This window comes from Mastigoproctus giganteus, chromosome 4, assembly GCF_048544385.1.
Source record: "Mastigoproctus giganteus isolate SK-2022 chromosome 4, ASM4854438v1, whole genome shotgun sequence".
NCBI classification, from domain to species: Eukaryota; Metazoa; Arthropoda; class Arachnida; order Uropygi; family Thelyphonidae; genus Mastigoproctus; species Mastigoproctus giganteus.
Window position 1 is genome coordinate 241,698,393 of NC_143578.1, and position 17,991 is coordinate 241,716,383.

Below are 17,991 nucleotides of genomic sequence, written 5' to 3' on the forward strand. Positions count from 1 at the left end.
GACATATAAGAGATACGTTCTAGGACTGCTTACATCGTCAAGTTTTACGTAATTCGGGAATGACTAGTAACATATTGCTACTATATTGTTATTGACAAATCTCAATTCAGCGCGATACTTGTTAATGTTTGACCATTTTAATACATTCTTATTAGTTTAATTGACTGATCTAAATTGATCTCTTTCCTTTTCTTGGTAGATTTACTAGTAAAGCTGTCACTATTTTCTTAGTCGGCACTATGGTAACTGTCCAAATTAAATTTTCTGAAAAGAACTTTAAAAGGTTAAGGCGAAAACTCACTATTATCACCCCGCGTGAGTTCACATTTTACTAAAGCACATTTCTGGAATATTAAACGAAAGCACAATAAAATGGAAAGTGCAAAAAACAATTTGCACTTTCTATTTTATTGGGCTTTTCTGTTAGTGCAATCTATTATAAAAAAAAAAAGAAAGAAAGAAAAGTAAACTGCAGCCATTATCAACCCACTGAAGGATGGAAGTCTCCTCAACAATTCATGATGAGGGAAATGGACCATAATCTGCCACGCTGCTCCAGTGCAGGTTGGCAGATCGACCATATTTAGCAGTCCAGGGCTTGAACCCCGGTCTACTCATAGAGCGTGTGCTACTGTACTCCCGCTCGTGACCACTCGGCTACGGATAACGGGTAGTAAATTCGATCTTAATGCATTTGCGATAATACCGATAGCTGGAAGTCTGTTGGTTTTTACGTTATTATGGTGAAGTGTGTTCCCCCTTCACTGAAATCTTTAGTCACATAAAAAAAACAATAAATAATTGTAAGAATCTTCTCTTCTTTCCTATTGTTTTGCTTATTACTCCGATCTCATTTGTGCGTGCCGTGATCGTCGTTATTGATTGTTTATTATATTGTTTTTGTTGTTCTTTTAAATTTTACAATCCTTAAAAAAAATAAAAAATAAAAAATAAAAATAAAATTGAGTGAAAACAAATTTACGTAAATCCGTAGTTGTTAAGTCGGGGACTTACTGTATCGAAAAACGTTCAGCAACCTACGTAACAAATATGGCGATAGATAAAATAAAAAAAAAAAAACTTACCATGTACTACTCGTGTGTCCAATACGATGCTTCCCTTTATTTTTTGCTTGTTGTTATTTGGTTTGGTTTTTAGGAGCATTAGCAACTAAGGCCATATCGCTAGGGGATATGCGGTGGTCATTCCCTGACTTTTCCGCATCCTCCGTATTTGGTGGTGACGGGCTCGAACTCTGGTGGTCTAATCAAGAAGCGTGTGCTACGCACTGCTGCTCCTTCCCACCTGGCTACGGAGGTGCCTTTATTTTTTGCGATGTTGATTTTAAATCTAATAGCTTCCCTTTATTTTTTAATATGTCGCGTATGGTTTGGTCACCAATATAATGGTTGTTTAGAGATTTAACGAATGCACCGTTTTCAAACTTTTGAATAATTTCAAGTCTTTGTTTAACTGAAAGTGCAACTCTTGTGTTTACTCATCATATTTGCGATTTCTAAACAAAATATATATATATGTTTACTATAAAAAAATTTTAACTTACCTGACATAAATAATGAAACAAAATGTCTTTTTGCAGTGCGACAGAACACAATCGTCGCGACGCACTAAAACAAACTAAACATTTGGTCTCTTTTTCTTTTCTTTCTTTTTTTTTTTTGAGTGGCAGGTGTGAAGACAGCGGGGGTTGCAAGATAATAGGCACGTTAATCTCCCAATAACGACTTATAACATCATCATTGGGAGATAATAACCTTATAACCTATTCTAGTTATTACTTGAATTTTATGATTTCTGGTTGATTTTTTTTTTTTTTTTTTAATTTGGAATCTTGAAGTGTCCCGGTTAATCCGATCCCGGTGAATCAAGAGTCTGCTGTATTTGAAATATATAAATTTTTAAAACTTCATTACCAACACAGCTCTGCTAGTAATAAAGTACGACTGTCAACTAAAGTAGAGAGATTACAAAATGATCAAAGGGTGGCAAAAGCAATACTGCCACTGCAATTATCAGGGTTTCCTAATTTTGGAGAATTGAACTTCCTTGAGCAACATAAGCTAAACCTTAAGTTAAAAAGAAATAAAAAAAACTTTCACAGTGGTTATAGTATAAGCACAATTAATTATGTTAACATGATTTACGTAAATTATACTAACAAATGAGAGTTATAATAATAGGTTAGTTAATGTACATAATGCATTACATTTCAGGCAAGTTAGCAAATAATAATAATTCATGATTTATATAAATAGTCCATGTGATGTATGAAAAAAGAAATAACTGCCAGATTTCTACTAATCTGATTTCAATTAAATTTGAGAAGGCTCAACATATCATTCTGAAAATTGCCACATGTAAAATTTAATGAAAAACAATCCACAGAGTTGAGTAATTATGTGCAGATGGATGGACAGACAAAGAAATGCTAACTGCCAGATTTCTATTGGTCTGATTTTAATGAAATTTGGGATGGCAGAGCTAAATATAAAATATCTTCAAAATCCATCTACTGAAATTTGAGTTATTACATGCATACAGATGGACAAAGAAATAATAATCTGCATTATTTGTTCTTGTTTATACACTCTGGCATGACCACCAGGTCAGTGGAGTTTACAATAAATCAATACAAATATTAATCATATTTAGCAGTCACAGGCTTGAACTAGTCCACTCAAATAATGTGCACTACTGTACTCATGTTCCTGACCACTTGGTTATGTCAGGCCTCTATTGGTTAAATTTTAATGAAATTTCCCGACAAACTTTTCTTAGAGAGCAAAAGAATCCATTCATTAGGAATCAAGTATATACAAGTCATATACAGAAATAAAGACATGACACAAAGACAATAGGCACTTTACACAAATATGCTAACATGCCTAATAATTACCACTATATTCATTAATTAAATTATGAGAATCATGACTCTCCAAATTAGGACCAACAGTGATGTTATTCACACTGGACAGCATATAGACTTTTAAAGCAAGATTTTTTTTAATTTAAGGCTTAGTGTATGATACTATGGTTTGATAATTTTCCCCCAGCCCCAGGAAATTTTCCCAGGGTAAACAATATGCTAAATTGGCAACTATCCAGTTGAGAAGCACATACAAACAAAACAAAGGTGACAAAGCAATTTCAGAGCATAATAAGAAGAAAAATAATTCAAGGTTGGTCACTAGGCCTATCCACTACATACTCATACTGTTGAGTAAACAAGCAGAGGGAAGCCTAGTAGACCTTAAGCTCCATTTTTGTTTTTCTTCTTACTATAGAAGAACAGGACCTGAAAAGTAATAGAAACTAATTTCTATATATCATAAAAATAAAATTAAGAAATGTGCCAAATTTGAGGTTTTACATAATATACCAATTTGAAGTAAGTGCTAGTACCTTAAGCCAGTGTTCTCCCCAGGACCTATCGAATGGGCACACCGCCCAGTGAACTTAACTCATTGCCCAGCTAAAATTTAAGCGATTCTCGAGGTACCATATGGTACTGCTCACTGATTTCAATCAATATTAATTCCAGCATGCTATGCAATTGAGGTCAATGTGACAGGAGCATAAATTGTTAAATTATGCAATTAACTTTTGCTCTGGATCGCTTAAGTCACATTTATAAATAACAGAAAATTTTATAATATTGCAAAGAATTACACTTCCCCACCCAGCTACTTCATAATTTCACCCAGCTGGCAAAATTTTCTGGGGAGAACACTGCTTAAACTATCATTTTTTAGAAAGTTATAATATTAATAATAACAATAATAAACAAATAAGCAGCTTTTTTTTAAAGTTCTCAAAATCAATATATATGTAAAATATGAGCAGAAACAAAAACACTTACCCCTGTTAACCCAGAATGTGCCCTTGCTCTCATTACACTTTCTTTTTCCTTATGTGCAGCAGTTCTTTGGCAATCTTGAAAATTTTTTAAGGCTTCTGAAAATTCATTTGTCAGCCTCTCCCTCAGCATTTTTCTCTGTCTCTATGGAAGAAAAAATAAAGAAATTTCTTCAAACATAATTTAAAATTAAAATGGCATTGGGAGGGAATAACTTATTTTAGTCTTCATCTCAGAGGTGTTACAATTCCTTCTTACTTAATGCAATTTGATTATTCAAATTAGTTTATTTATATGCAGGTTTTTTTTCTGTTTTTTGCAATTACTTTACCGCAAACTTTCTTAAAATGGAAACTGGGTTTATGAAATCACACATTTGTGTGATTTTGTAAATTCCACCCCAATAAAATCACACGTGTTATTTCATGTTATTTTGACAATCATGTACTGATTAACTGGTAAGTTGGCTAAATGGACTGCTAAGTCATTCAACATAGACACTACATTCTTGAATGGCTATATGAACGATGGGATCACTGAGAAGGCTGCTGATATTGTTCAATGATTTTTTAATTAAGCTGTTTGTGTACATAAGTACATGATTGTAAAAATGTATTTGGCATGATATTCAACATAGACACTACATTCTTGAATGGCTATATGAACGATGGGATCACTGAGAAGGCTGCTGATATTGTTCAATGATTTTTTAATTAAGCTGTCTGTGTACATAAGTACATGATTGTAAAAATGTATTTGGCATGATCTATGAGGGAAAAGCAATTATGCAATTGGGTCTGTTTTTGTTCTGGTTATGTAAAGAGATAGAGATCACTAGAAACACTGTCATCATTCCACGTTGATGGAGATTCATGTGTTGTTTTTACTATATTATCTATATTGAAATTGTATGTTTAACTGATAATTGATAAGTTATTTATTCCTATTTAGTGTTACACTTGTTGGGAGATAACAGCAAAAAGGGAGGGAGAATACATAAGCCAAAAGCATTTTAGGGGGTCTTCTCTTTGAAAAAGATATGAGATAACAATAAAAACAGTTCTGAAATTTTACAGATATTATTCAACAGAATAAATAAAATAAATTGGACATATTTGTACATTTCATTGCAGAGTTCATTACTAATTGATTACTAATAAACTTTACAACTTTTACAAATTAGAATTATGAAAGGGAAAAAAAAATGATGAAATGATTGCATAGAATGTCACAAGCTTTTTGACACCTATTCCTTTAACTTATTTACATAATTTCCAAATTCGTAATGCATTTTCCTTATGTTTTTAATGTTCTGGAGTTCAGCAGAAATTGATTCAATTTAGACATCTGATGATGTGTTCAATTAGGAGCTTCTTGAACAAGTTCAGTGAAGTGACATTTTTGATATTTTCAGAAAGATTAGCATTAGCATTAGTAGAGGCATATGATGAAAGAAAGCAAGCTTATGCAGCATCAGCCAAAAAAAAAAAAAAAAAAAAACCACTTTCACTTCACCCCTTTGTTCGTTCAAAATACCTGTCCAGCTGAGCCTTAAATTTATTTAGGTTATCAACTTCCACAACAAGGGATGGAAGTCTGTTCCACCAACCAACTACCCGCTGGCTAAAAGAAAATTTCCGTACATCTATCCTACATCTGTCTTTCCTCAATTTTAATTTATGCCATCTCAGCTGATTATTCTGAGCAAGAGGAAAAATCCCATCGGCACTGAGCATGCTCAAACCATTCAAGGCTTTATACGCCTATATCAGATCACCTCGCCAGTGCATAGTCTCCAGACACTGTAATTTTCAAAATTTAAGCTTTTCTTCGTAAGAGCAACCCTTGGTTCCATTCACTAATCTTGTTGCCCTTCTCTGTACTAGTTCCAGCAGCTCTACATCCTTCTTGAAATGAGGCCTCCAGACCTATACACAGTACTCAAGGTGTGGCCTGACCATTGCCTTATACAAGGGAATAATCACCTCCTTATCCCTGCTAGAAAAATTCCTGTATATCATTGACAAGACACCATGAGCTACTCTTGCAGCCCATCTGCACTGCTCAGAGAACTTCATATCTGCCTGCACAATTCGCCCAGGTCATTTTCATTCTCTACCCTGTCAGTGTAGTACCACAGATTTGATATGTTGCTCTGGTGTTGCTGTTTCCCATATGCAGTACTTTGCATTTGTCAATATTAAACTTCAGTTGCCACTTCTCAGCCCATCTACCCAACCTTTCTAGATCCTGTTGCAGTAGCATACTGTCTTCACTATCATTAACAACCCTGCCAACTTTTGTATCATCTGCAAACTTCAACATTAAGCCTGATATACCTTCATTGATATCATTAATAAATACACGAAACAACAATGGGCCCAGCACTGAACCCTGGGGGACTCCACTAATAACATTAGTCCACATAGAGCAGTGTCCGTTTATTACGACGACTCTCTGCCATCTCCCACTCCATTGCAGCAACTTGCCCTTAATGCCATACCACTCCAATTCGTACAGCAGTCTTCCATCTGCAACAGTATCAAAATCTTTCCTGAAATGCAAGTATATGATATCACAATTATTTTTTGCATCCAGTTCCTTTGTGACCACATTGTACTATCCAATCAAATTGATCAGACAAGACTTCCCACTAACAAACCAATGCTGTGTCTGAACTATTACTGCAGTCTTGTATAGGTGATCCTGCATCACTTCTTTAACCAGTAACGCCATTATTTTCATTGAAACGGAAGTTAAACTAACAGGTCTATAATTATTTGCATCACCCTTTGTGAATTTTCAGGATTTCTTCTTAACAAACCCATGCTGTGTCTGAACTATTACTGCAGTCTTACCTAGGTGATCCTGCATCACTTCTTGAACCAATGACCCCATTATTTTCTCCGGAACGGAAGTTTAACAGGTCTATAATTGTTTGTGTCACCCTTTGAACCCCCTCTGTGAATTGGGAATGTACATTTGCACATCTCCAGTCCATGGGGACCCAGAATCTAAGGATGCTCTCATAATTATGGCTAAGGGTTTGCTTACTTCCTTCAATATAAATGGATAGATTCCATCTGCCCCAGGTGCCTTTTTTTATGTTTAACTTTAACAATCTCTCTCTTCCACTTTGCTCTCTGTTATTATAAAATCATTTAGCTCCCTGTTAACTTCTGTCCTCCCCTTCCTTACAGAATTCCTCATGAGTGAATGTAGAGGCAAAATATTCATTCAGTATGTCAGCTATCTGAGCAGGATCATGAACAGTCGAACCACCAAAATCAAGTGGACTAATCCGATTCATCCCCTTACTTCTAGAGTTTACATAAGTAAAGAAGTGTTTTTTTTTTCTTTGCATCCTTTACCAAGGATTTCTCGTAATCAGCCTTCGCTTGCCTAACCTGTACAAATTGGAGCAGAATGGTATTAAGGGTAAGTTGCTACAATGGATAAAAGAGTGGCTGAGTGGGAGAAGACAGAGGGTAGTAATTAATGGGTGCTGCTCTTTGTGGACTAATGTTATTAGTGGAGTCCCACAGGGTTCAGTGTTGGGTCCTCTGTTGTTTTGTGTATTTATCAATGATATTGATGAAGGTATATCAGGCTTAGTGTCGAAGTTTGCAGATGATACAAAGGTTGGCAGAGTTGTTAATGAAAGTAATGGCAGTGTGCTACTGCAACAGGATCTAGATAATTTGGGCAGATGGTCTAAGAAGTGGCAACAGAAGTTTAACCTTGACAAATGCAAAGTACTGCATATGGGGAAGTAACCCCAGAGAAATGTACCAACTGTGTGGTACTACACTTAAGGTGGTAGAAAATGAAAGACCTGGGAGTAATTGTGCAGTCAGTTATGAAGTTTTCTGAGCAATTCAGACAGGCTGACAGGGCAGATCATGGGGTTTTGTCAATGATATACAGGAATTTTGCTAGCAGGGAAAAGGAGGTCCCTCTGTATAAGGCAATGGTCAGGGTGCACCTTGAGTACTGCATACAGGTCTGGAGGCCTCATTTTAGGAAGGATGTAGATTTGCTTGAGCGTGTACAGAGAAGGGCAACAAGATTGGTGAGGGGAATGAAGGGATCCTCTTACCAAGAGAGGCTTAAGTTCTGCAAATTGCAGCAGCTGGAGACTAGGCACCTGCGCGGTGATCTGATTGAGGTGTATAAGGCCTTGAATGGGTTGAGCACGCTGAATTCTGATGGGATCCTTCCCCTTGTTCAGATTACGAACCTAAGGGGGCATAAATTCAAATTAAGAAAAGACAGATGTAGAATAGATGTGCTGAAATTTGCCTTTAGACAGCGGGTGGTTAATTGCTGGAACAAACTTCCATCTGTCATTGTGGAAGTTGATAGGTTAAATAAATTTAAGTAGGAACTAGACAGGCATTTGGTGGGAATGGTGTGATTTATTTTTTTTTTTTTTTTGGCTGATGCTGCATAAGCTCATACACTTGCTTTCTTGCATCACATGCCACTACTACTACTACCTTCTTTGTGACTTGATTACAGATCAGCTTATGTCTGCCACGGGCTTCTATGTCACCTGATAACTTTTCATCTGACATCCATTTAGGTCTAAATACCGAACCATATTTCTTAGTTGCCATGAAAAGCCTAGTAGCTTCCAAGATTCATTGCTTGAAGTCTTCCCATTTAGAATTCACTGTTTTTAACATCATCAGTTGACCTACTGTATAGAATTTAAAAACTGCCTGAGACCACTGTAGTCACCTTTACAAAAACAAAATCCCTCCCCTTTACCCTTGATGGTAGTTACATCTTTAAGTAAATCCCACATCAGTAGACTGTGATCACTGTCATATAGTGGTTCCTTTATCTGCAAATTTGTAATGCAGTTATAATAAATACATAAAATCCATGCAATTTTACTATATTTGCATATTCCGAAAGCATAAAATTCAATACACAGTTCTTTTTGGCTTGAATGTGCATCAAACAGTCAATTCATCACTGTCCTCATTTATCATTTGCTCATAAATAAGGGACAGAACATCGAGTAAGGCCAGAAATTGGAATTAGTTGCAACAAAAAAAAAAAAAAAAAAAGTTTTCAAAGATTGGACTTAATTTAGATAAATTATCATATGCATCAGTAAGGTTATAAGAAAATTAAGTTACTTTAATTACCTGTTCAGAAACACTGGGTGACTGAGAAATTCCAGCCAAATCTTTTAGGTGATGGTTAGTATCTTTTGCCAATTGATTGGTATAGTGTTGTACTTGGTGACTGAAAAAATAGTTTAAAAATAAAATAAACATATAAAACAATTCATTATATTACTATTTCATCTTAAAACATCTGAAAAAAAAAAACAGATATGTTTACATTAATTCATAAAGTTAAATTGGCTTAAGAGTCAGAAAGTTGAACTGTAAACCAAAAGTTAAAATACTCTTGTTTTCTAGAAAAAACAAGAGTTTTTGTAATTTTTTAATGAAAATAAGACATTTTTTCTGAGAATGTCTTACATTCAAAATGCTACGGACATGTGAGCAAATGCCATATGTATCATTGGTTCATCTGACATCTTAAATAGATGTCAGATTAACTAATGAGACATACAGCAGAGAAGAAAAATGCATGGGATACATATAAATTAATGGGTGACAGGGAAGCCTATGATAGATATAAGCTGGTTGTTGTTATTTGGTTTTTAGGAGCATTAGCAACTAAGGCCATATTGCTCCAGGGCTATGCGGTGGTCATTCCCTTGACCTTTCGGCATCCTCCATATTTGGGGGTCATGGGCTCAAACCCCGGTTTAATTAAGAAGCGTGTGCTACGCACTGCTGCTCCTTCCCACTTGGCTACGGAGGTGCCGATATAAGCTGGTCTGTAACCAAGTCACAAAGGAGATTAGGCAGGCAAAGGCAGATGAGAAATCTTTGGCAAAGGGTTCTTTACCTACATAAACTCTAGAAGGAAAGGGATGAATCAGATTGGTCCACTGGATATTGATGGGTTAACTGTTGATGATCCCGCTCAGGTGGCTAACAAACTAAATGAATATTTCACATCTACATTCACACATGAGGAATGCCAGAGGTGTATTCAACTCTGGCAGTAAGCTAGATAATTTTGTAATAACTGAGAGTAAAGTGGAAGAGAAATTGTTGAAGATAAACACAAGAAAGGCACCTGGGGTGAATGGAATCTATCCAGTTATATTAAAGGAGGCGGCAATGGAAGTAAGCAAATCCTTAGCCATAATTATGACAGCTTCTTTGGACTCAGGGGAGGTACCCATGGACTGGAGATGTGCAAATGTGACCCCAATTCATAAAGAAGGATCAAAGGCTGACACAAGTAATTATAGACCTGTGAGTTTAACTTCTGTTCCAGGAAAATTAATGGAGGCACTGGTTAAAGAAGCACTGCAGGATCATCTAGACAAGACTTCAGTTATAGCTCAGACACAGCATGGTTTTGTTAAGGGAAAGTCTTGCCTGACCAAATTTGATGTGGTCGCAAAGGAACTGGATACAGGGAATAACTTTGATGTTTGATATATTTGGATCTTAGAAAGGCTTTTGATACTGTTGCACAGAGAAGAATACTGAACAAATTGGAACAGTGTGGCACTGGAGGCAAATTGCTGCTATGGATAAAAGGATGGTTGAGTGGAAGACAAACTGGTAATCAGCGGACACTGCTCATCGTGGACTAATGTTATTAGTGGAGTCCCTCAGGGTTCACTTGTTGTTGTTTTCTGTATTTATAAATGATATTGATGAGAGTATATAGTATATGATAGTATATATTAAGCTTAATGTCCAAGTTTGCAGATGATACGAAGGTTGGCAGGGTTGTTAAGGACACTAATGACAGTACGCTGCTGCAACAGGATCTAGAAAAGTTGAGCAGATGGGCTGACAGGTGGCAAATGAAGTTTAACAGTGACAAGTGTAAAGTTTGTTTGTTGTTTTGTTGTTTGTTTGGTTTTTAGGAGCATTAGCAACTAAAGCAATATTATTCCGGGGATATGCGGTGGTCATTCCCTGACCTTTCCGCATCCTCCATATTTGGTGGTCACAGGCTCGAACCTCAGTCTAATCAAGAAGCGGGTGCTACGCACTGCTGCTCCTGCCCACCTGGCTACGGAGGCGCCGACAAATGTAAAGTACTACATATGGAAAGCAGTAACCCCAGAGTAACGTATCAACTACCTTTATAAATGTCAGTGGTACTACACTGACATTTATAAAGGCAGATATGAAGTTTTCTGAGCAGTGCAACATAGCTACTCTTGCAGACGGTCTGCAAGAGTAGTTATGTTGTCTTGTCAATGATATACAGGAATTTTTCTAGAAGGGATAAGGAGGTGATTATCCCCTTGTATAAGGCAATGGTCAGGCCACACCTCGAGTACTGTATACAGGTCTGGAGGCCTCATTTCAAAAAGGATGTAGAGCTGTTGGAACGAGTACAGAGAAGGGCAATAATTAATGAATGGAACAAAGGGTTGCTCTTACAAAGAATGGCTTAAGTTTTGCAAATTACAGTGTCTGGAGACCAGGCACCTGCGAGATGATCTGATTGAGGTGTATAAAGCCTTGAATGGTTTCAGCATGCTCAATGGTGATTGTGAAGATTATGATGAAAGCCTCTACTACATGCAAATGGAATGGGCAAGTAAGCATCAATGTTTTATTATGGGTGATTTCAATTTGCCTCTAATTGATTGGAGTAAATGGGAAGGAAACTTGACATGGGGAACAATTTTTAAATCAACTAGATGACTGTTATTTGTATCAACACGTCAGGGAAAGTACTAGAGAAAAGAATATCCTACACCTCATCATCACCCATGAATCAGATGACATAACAGGACTGACAATAGAGGAACCAGTAGCAGGAAGTGATCACTGAGTTATACGGTGGATGATGATGGGAGAGGTAGCAGCAGTAAAAGGCAAAGTAATGGATTTCAGAAAAGGAAATTATGCCGCCTTAAGGTGCTACATGGCCTCTATTAACTGGGTAGATATCGCGCAGAGAATGAATACATTTGAAATGTGGTATGCTTTTAAAACATTAATCACAGATGCCTTGAATGCGTATATACTATTAAAAAAAATACTCCATGAGGAGGGTTCCAAGTTGGATGAATAGTGAAGTTGCCACATTACTGGAGCAGAAAAAGGTGGCATGGAAAAGTTACAGAGCAATAAAAAGTACTGAAGCCTATAACAGCTACAAGGTGATCTGTAATAGAGCCACAGAAAAGGTTCGACAGGCAAAGGCAGTTTATGAGAAATCACTAGAAAACAGAGCAAAGAGGGGGATAAGGAATTCTTCACATATATAAATGCCAAGAAGAGCAGGACAAACCAGATCGGACCTTTACGTAAGGGAAAGGGGATAGTATTAAATACACCAGCTGCCGTTGCAGATGAACTCAACAGTTATTTTGCATCGATATTTACAAATGAAAAACCTTTTGTGGCAATGGGAAAATGTGGGAGCAAAGTTGAAAAATATGTAATTAATGATATTGAAATTTTGCAAGATTATTTAATGAGCCTAATGATCATTTAATGAGCCTACATCTAATGAGCCTTTCGAGCCTACAGGCCAGTAAGGCTCCTGGAGTTGATGGAATATACCCTATAATCTTAAGGGAGGTGGCAAGTGAGTGCATTGAACCATTGAGGCTAATTATGCGAGCATCACTAGACTCTGGGGAGATTCCCTTGGATTGGAAAAGTGCCAATGTATCTCCAATACATAAGGGTGGCTCTAAGAATGAAGTGGGAAATTATCAACCTGTCAGTCTGACTTCAGTAGTAGGAAAAATCATGGAGGCAATGATCAAGGGTGGAATTCAGGATCATTGGATCGAATTGAAATTCTCAAGGATACTCAGCATGGTTTTGTAAAGGGAAAATCATGTTTAACAAATCTGGTTCGCTATTTCAAAAGGGTTACTCACGAGCTGGATTTAGGGAATAATTTCGACATTGTTTATTTAGATTTCACAAAGCTTTTGACTCAGTCCCACATGAGCAGTTGCTTTATAAGCTGGAACAGGTTGGAATCACTGGGAAAATCCTTAGATGGATAGCAGGATGGCTTCAGGGCAGGAGGCAGAGGGTTGTGATAAATGGCTATTCCTCAGATTGGGTTGGTGTAAGAAGTGGGGTTCCCCAAGGATCAGTATTAGGACCACTGTTGTTTTTAATTTTCATAAACTACATCAATGAAGAGATAGAGGGTGTGATATCTAAATTTGCAGATATTGTTAAAATTGGTAGAGTAGTTAATGATCACTGTCAAGCTGAGCTTCTTCAGAGAGACCTAGATAGACTTCAGGAATGGTCAGAAAAATGGCAGCTATGGTTTAATCCAACAAAGTGTAAGGTATTACACCTGGGAAACAGTAATCCCAAAATAACTTATTCACTTGGTGGAGGAGTTCAACTAAACCCAGTACTGGAGGAAAGGGACTTGGGTGTTACGATACGGTCAGACATGAAATTCTCTGAGCATTGTAAACAGGTTGCAAGGAAGGCCCATGGTGTCCTATCGATGATCTATCAAACTTTTGCAAGTAGAGATAGGGACGTGATAATCCCATTATATAAGGCTTTTGTTAGACCACACTTATAATACTGTGTTCAAGTATGGAGACCGCACCTAAAGAAAGACATCGAGCTTCTTGAAAGGGTGCAAAGATGAGTAACTCACCTGGTGAAATCGGCAAAAGGGTGTCCATATGAAGAAAGACTTCGAATATGTGAGTTGCAGAGTTTGGAAACTAGACACCTTAGAGGAGATTTGATTGAGGTGTTTAAGGCTGTGAGAGGCATCAGTAAAATGAATGAGGATGGAATTTTCAAGGTTATAAATGATGCTAGGAACTAAGGTACATAAATTCAAGTTACGGGGGGAAATGTTTAGATTGGACTGCAGGAAGTTTTATTTTAGCCAACAAGTTATAAATTACTGGAATAAGTTGCCTACATGGATGGTAGAGGCTGACAGTTTGGGGAAATTCAAAGGTCATCTGGATAGTACCTTCGGGTCAGGGAAGCGCATAAGATGATAAGGTTTAATTTCCTTTTCTTTTACTAATTATTATTATTTATTTAATTTTTTTTTTTTTTATCATTGTTTTATTTGTTTTTTTTTTTTTTTTTGGCCGGTGCAGCATAAGCCATAGGCTTTCTTGCACCATGCAGACATTACTAATACTGATGGGATTCTTCCACTTGCTCAGAATAATCACCTGAGAGGGCATAAATTCAAATTGAGGAAAGACAAATGTAGGATAGATGTGCAGAAGTTTGCCTTTAGCCAGCAGGTAGTTGGTACAGACTTCCATCCTTTGTTGTGGAAGTTGATAGCCTAAATAAATTTAAGGCTGAGCTGGACAGGTATTTGGAGCAAACGGAGGGGTGAAATGGGTGTTTTTTTTTTTTTGGCTGATGCTGCATAAGCTTGCTTTCTTGCATCATATGCCTCTGCTAATGCTAATGCTCACAGCTGCCTATGTTTTTAGTTATTTTAATTACAAATGGTTACTTTAATTTCTACCATATTTTATGATTTTTGATTCTGATATTTATACTTGGGTTTCAGATTTATCCTTATGGCTGAAACCTTACGACACCATTTTATTTCCTAAAATGCTACACTATGCTGTTATCCAGGGCCTTAGGCACACTGGAGTCATAACTCCCTGGTGTACCCAAGTTACAATTGCTTTTATGCTTTCCTTCACATTTGACATCTCTCTGTTTATATTTTTATTCCACCTCCTAAATTATTAGATTAATTGAGAGAATGGGGAGTGGCATTTTTGTGTGTTTTAAATTAAATTTAAAACACACAAAAATTATTTATATCAGAAATAAGAATGAGTTCAAGAAGAAGAAAATCTTTTAAGTTTTAGAACACTTGAAAAAATTATGAAATGGTGCCTGCAAGGTATATGAAAGTGAAGCAGCAAAAGAAAGGTAGAACTTGGTTTACTTGAAAAAACATTTTTGTATTTTCTTTATAATTAATAAAACACCATTTTCAATTCATCATAAAGGCTAAAACTAACTTTTTTTTTTTTAAATTAAAGTTGTCTCTGAACAACTTTAATGGAAAAATGAATGAAAGGTTAATAGCATTCATAGTATGCTGAGCTCAGTACCTAAAAGATGCAAGTACTGCAAGAGTTTATAAGATTATTTTTTAAAAAAAAAAAAAATGGAAAAATATCCAAGACACTTAAATAAGTGTAACTTTTCTCTCAATAATAAAATATGCATATTATAAGAATAATATGCATCTCTGATTAAGTTTCAATTTTAGCATAATTCTTTTTCATTTTTTGTGTGAGTTTCTTACATATATAATTATCTATAATTTATTTCTGTTAAATGAGTGAATTTTTAGAAGCAGACTGCTTCTTGTATTTAGATTTCAGTCTATGTGAAAAATTCAAGTTCAGAGAATACTCAAGATACAAATGAAGAAAATCCTATTTGCCAGCTGGATTTGCAAGGATCAATTAACAAAACTGGCAGATCATAATTATACTATAAAATAAATCAGAATATCAGTATCATTATGATATATAATGATACTGATATTCTCATTTATTAAAAAATGTTTCACATAATCACAAAAAATATATACTACAATTTTTCTACTTTTTTTTTTTTCCAGTTCTGTAAGCTCCAGCACAGTTCTTAGCATTTTGCAGGTGCTGAACTCAAGTCCATAAAAACTTAGCAGCTATTTTAAAATATATGTTAATTACTACTAGTCTCAAAAAAAAAAAAAAAAGGCATGTAGTCTAAGAGATCCCAAGGACTGGTTTCCAGGAGGGAAAAAATTATTAGAAGGAATGCTCAAAATCAAAATATAGTAGACTCTCGATTTTCTGGGATGGATGGTAAAATAAAAATCCCGGATAATAAATTTCTCAGCTAATCCAAAAATACAGCAACTCCAACATACGTTCCAAGACCTCTTAAAATAAGTCGAGTTTTACATAACTCGGGAATGACTAATAAAATATTGCTCCTATATCCGTGATATGACAAAATTACAAAAACCACATAATATCCTCAGAAATATGAAGAAAATTAGTTATATATTTTTAAATTAGCTAGTTATATATTTTTTTTATAAATTAGTTATATATTTTTAATTAGTTCAATTAAAAACTTTATCTGGGGATAGTGGTGAAATTGCTAGTGTGGTACATAAGAAAAGAACATTAAAGGAAGAAATTGACAGTAAAAACTAATATATACACTGGCATGCAAAACTTAAGGACCAACACTTTTCTAAAGGTACCAACCACAAAATCAAACGAAACAACCTGTGGCGATTTGCATAACTGTGGCCGTTCAGTAGAAAGCTGGTGCACACGCAAAAATTTGAATCGTGATGAGAGGGCTCACAAAAGCAGTAGTTATGTGCAAATTACCGAATGGTGAGCACGATTGGTACAGACGTTCGATTGGTTTCATACAGTGCTACAGACAACGAAATGGCCAGTAGACAATGTCTGGATGACTTGACCCGAGGTCGAATAATTGGAAAGCTTGAGAAAGGTTGAAGTGCGAGGAGTGTGGCTGTAGAGTCTGGTATCGCCCATAGCATCTCCCACATGCATTGTCGGCCTTCAGAACAACAGGTACAGCTGTTCGAAGGATCAGTGGTGATTGTCGACGAAAAACAACGCCCAATGATGACCGCTATATACTCCTACAGGCCAAGAGGGACCGACACCAGACAGCGGGATCCATTGCAAACTAGCTGCACGGGACATTGCGGTTTACTGTGGACAGGAGACTCCACAAAGGTGGATTGTTTGCCCGACGGCCAGTACGGCGCATCCCTTTAACACCTGCCCATCAGAGACACCGTTTACAGTGGTGCATCAAACACAAGAACTGGACAGCATTAGCATTAGCATTAGTAGAGGCATTTGATGCAAGAAAGCAAGCTTATGCAGCATCAGCCAAAAAAAAAAAAACCCACTTCCACTTCACCCCTCTGTTCGTTCAAAATACCTGTCCACAGCAGCACAATGGGGTAAGGTACTCTTTACTGATGAGAGTAGATTCAGTCTCAGCAGCGATTCTGAATGTCAGCTAATCTGGTGAGAGGTTGGCACACGGTATCACCCCGCAAACGTCACTGAAAGGGAGCAATATGGTGATTGAGGTGTTATCTTGGATGGACATACACAACTCCAGATACTGGAACCAGTGCATTCTACTGTACTGAGGAAATCCTTCCCCACGTGCACCTGTTCCGAGGTGCCATTGGCCCCCAGTTTGTGTTTATGGATGATAACCCCACACCTCATCGCACTGTAGCTGTTGATATGCTTTTGGAAAGTGAGGACATTGTTCGTATGGATTGGGCTGCCCATTCCACCGATCTAAATCTCATCGAACACATATGGGTCACTCTGGGGGAGATGCCTAGCGGCACGTCCACACCCACCAGAAAATGTTCACCAGCTGAAGATGGTGCTGACAGAGGAATGGACGATGTTACTGCAAGAACTTATCAATAACATTGTTCTAAGTATGGACAGACAGTGCAAAGCCTGCATCGACATTAGGGGCGGCCATATCTCCTACTCAGGACTACCTCTTCCCTTTGTTCCATCTTTGGCAGTGATGCATCTGTATCATGGCAGCCAGTGCTATGTTGCCATTTTTGAATAAATGGCCTCTGTACCGTTTTGTTTCCATTGTTGTTCCCTTCATCATTTCTGTACCTCACGAGGTTCCTTTAGCATGCTTTTCCCATATCCAGGCCACTCCTATGAGAAGCTACAGGTGAAAACCTGACTGGTTCTTAAGTTTTGCATACCAGTATATTTCGTAGCCTTGGTTATCATAGCTGACTTCATTGGTGCCGATCCCTTCACCGCTTCTCGTATTCTGCCTTTGTCCTTTATTATTGTGTTCACCGCTGCCACTGACAAATCTGAATTCTGCGCAATAGTTGTTAATGTTTGGCCATTTTCATACATCCTTATTATTTTAATTTTCTGATCTAACTCAATCACTTTCCTTTTTTGATAAATTTACAAGTACCGCTGTCACTTATTCTCTTAG

At 36.9% G+C, this 17,991-nt stretch overlaps 1 protein-coding gene across 2 annotated transcripts in view; it reads right to left on the bottom strand.

The window, feature by feature from the left end:
• Window positions 1-17,991, bottom strand: part of LOC150087567 (syntaxin-7-like) — a 166,186-nt gene that overhangs the window by 74,206 nt on the left and 73,989 nt on the right. For both annotated transcript variants that reach the window (XM_090372129.1, XM_090372130.1), the window contains exons 5-6: window positions 9,037-9,136; window positions 3,881-4,021 (exon numbers count right to left, since the gene is read on the bottom strand). In XM_090372129.1, coding sequence (XP_090228255.1) covers window positions 3,881-4,021; window positions 9,037-9,136 — 241 coding nt within the window. The remainder of the gene's footprint in view (window positions 1-3,880; window positions 4,022-9,036; window positions 9,137-17,991) is intronic.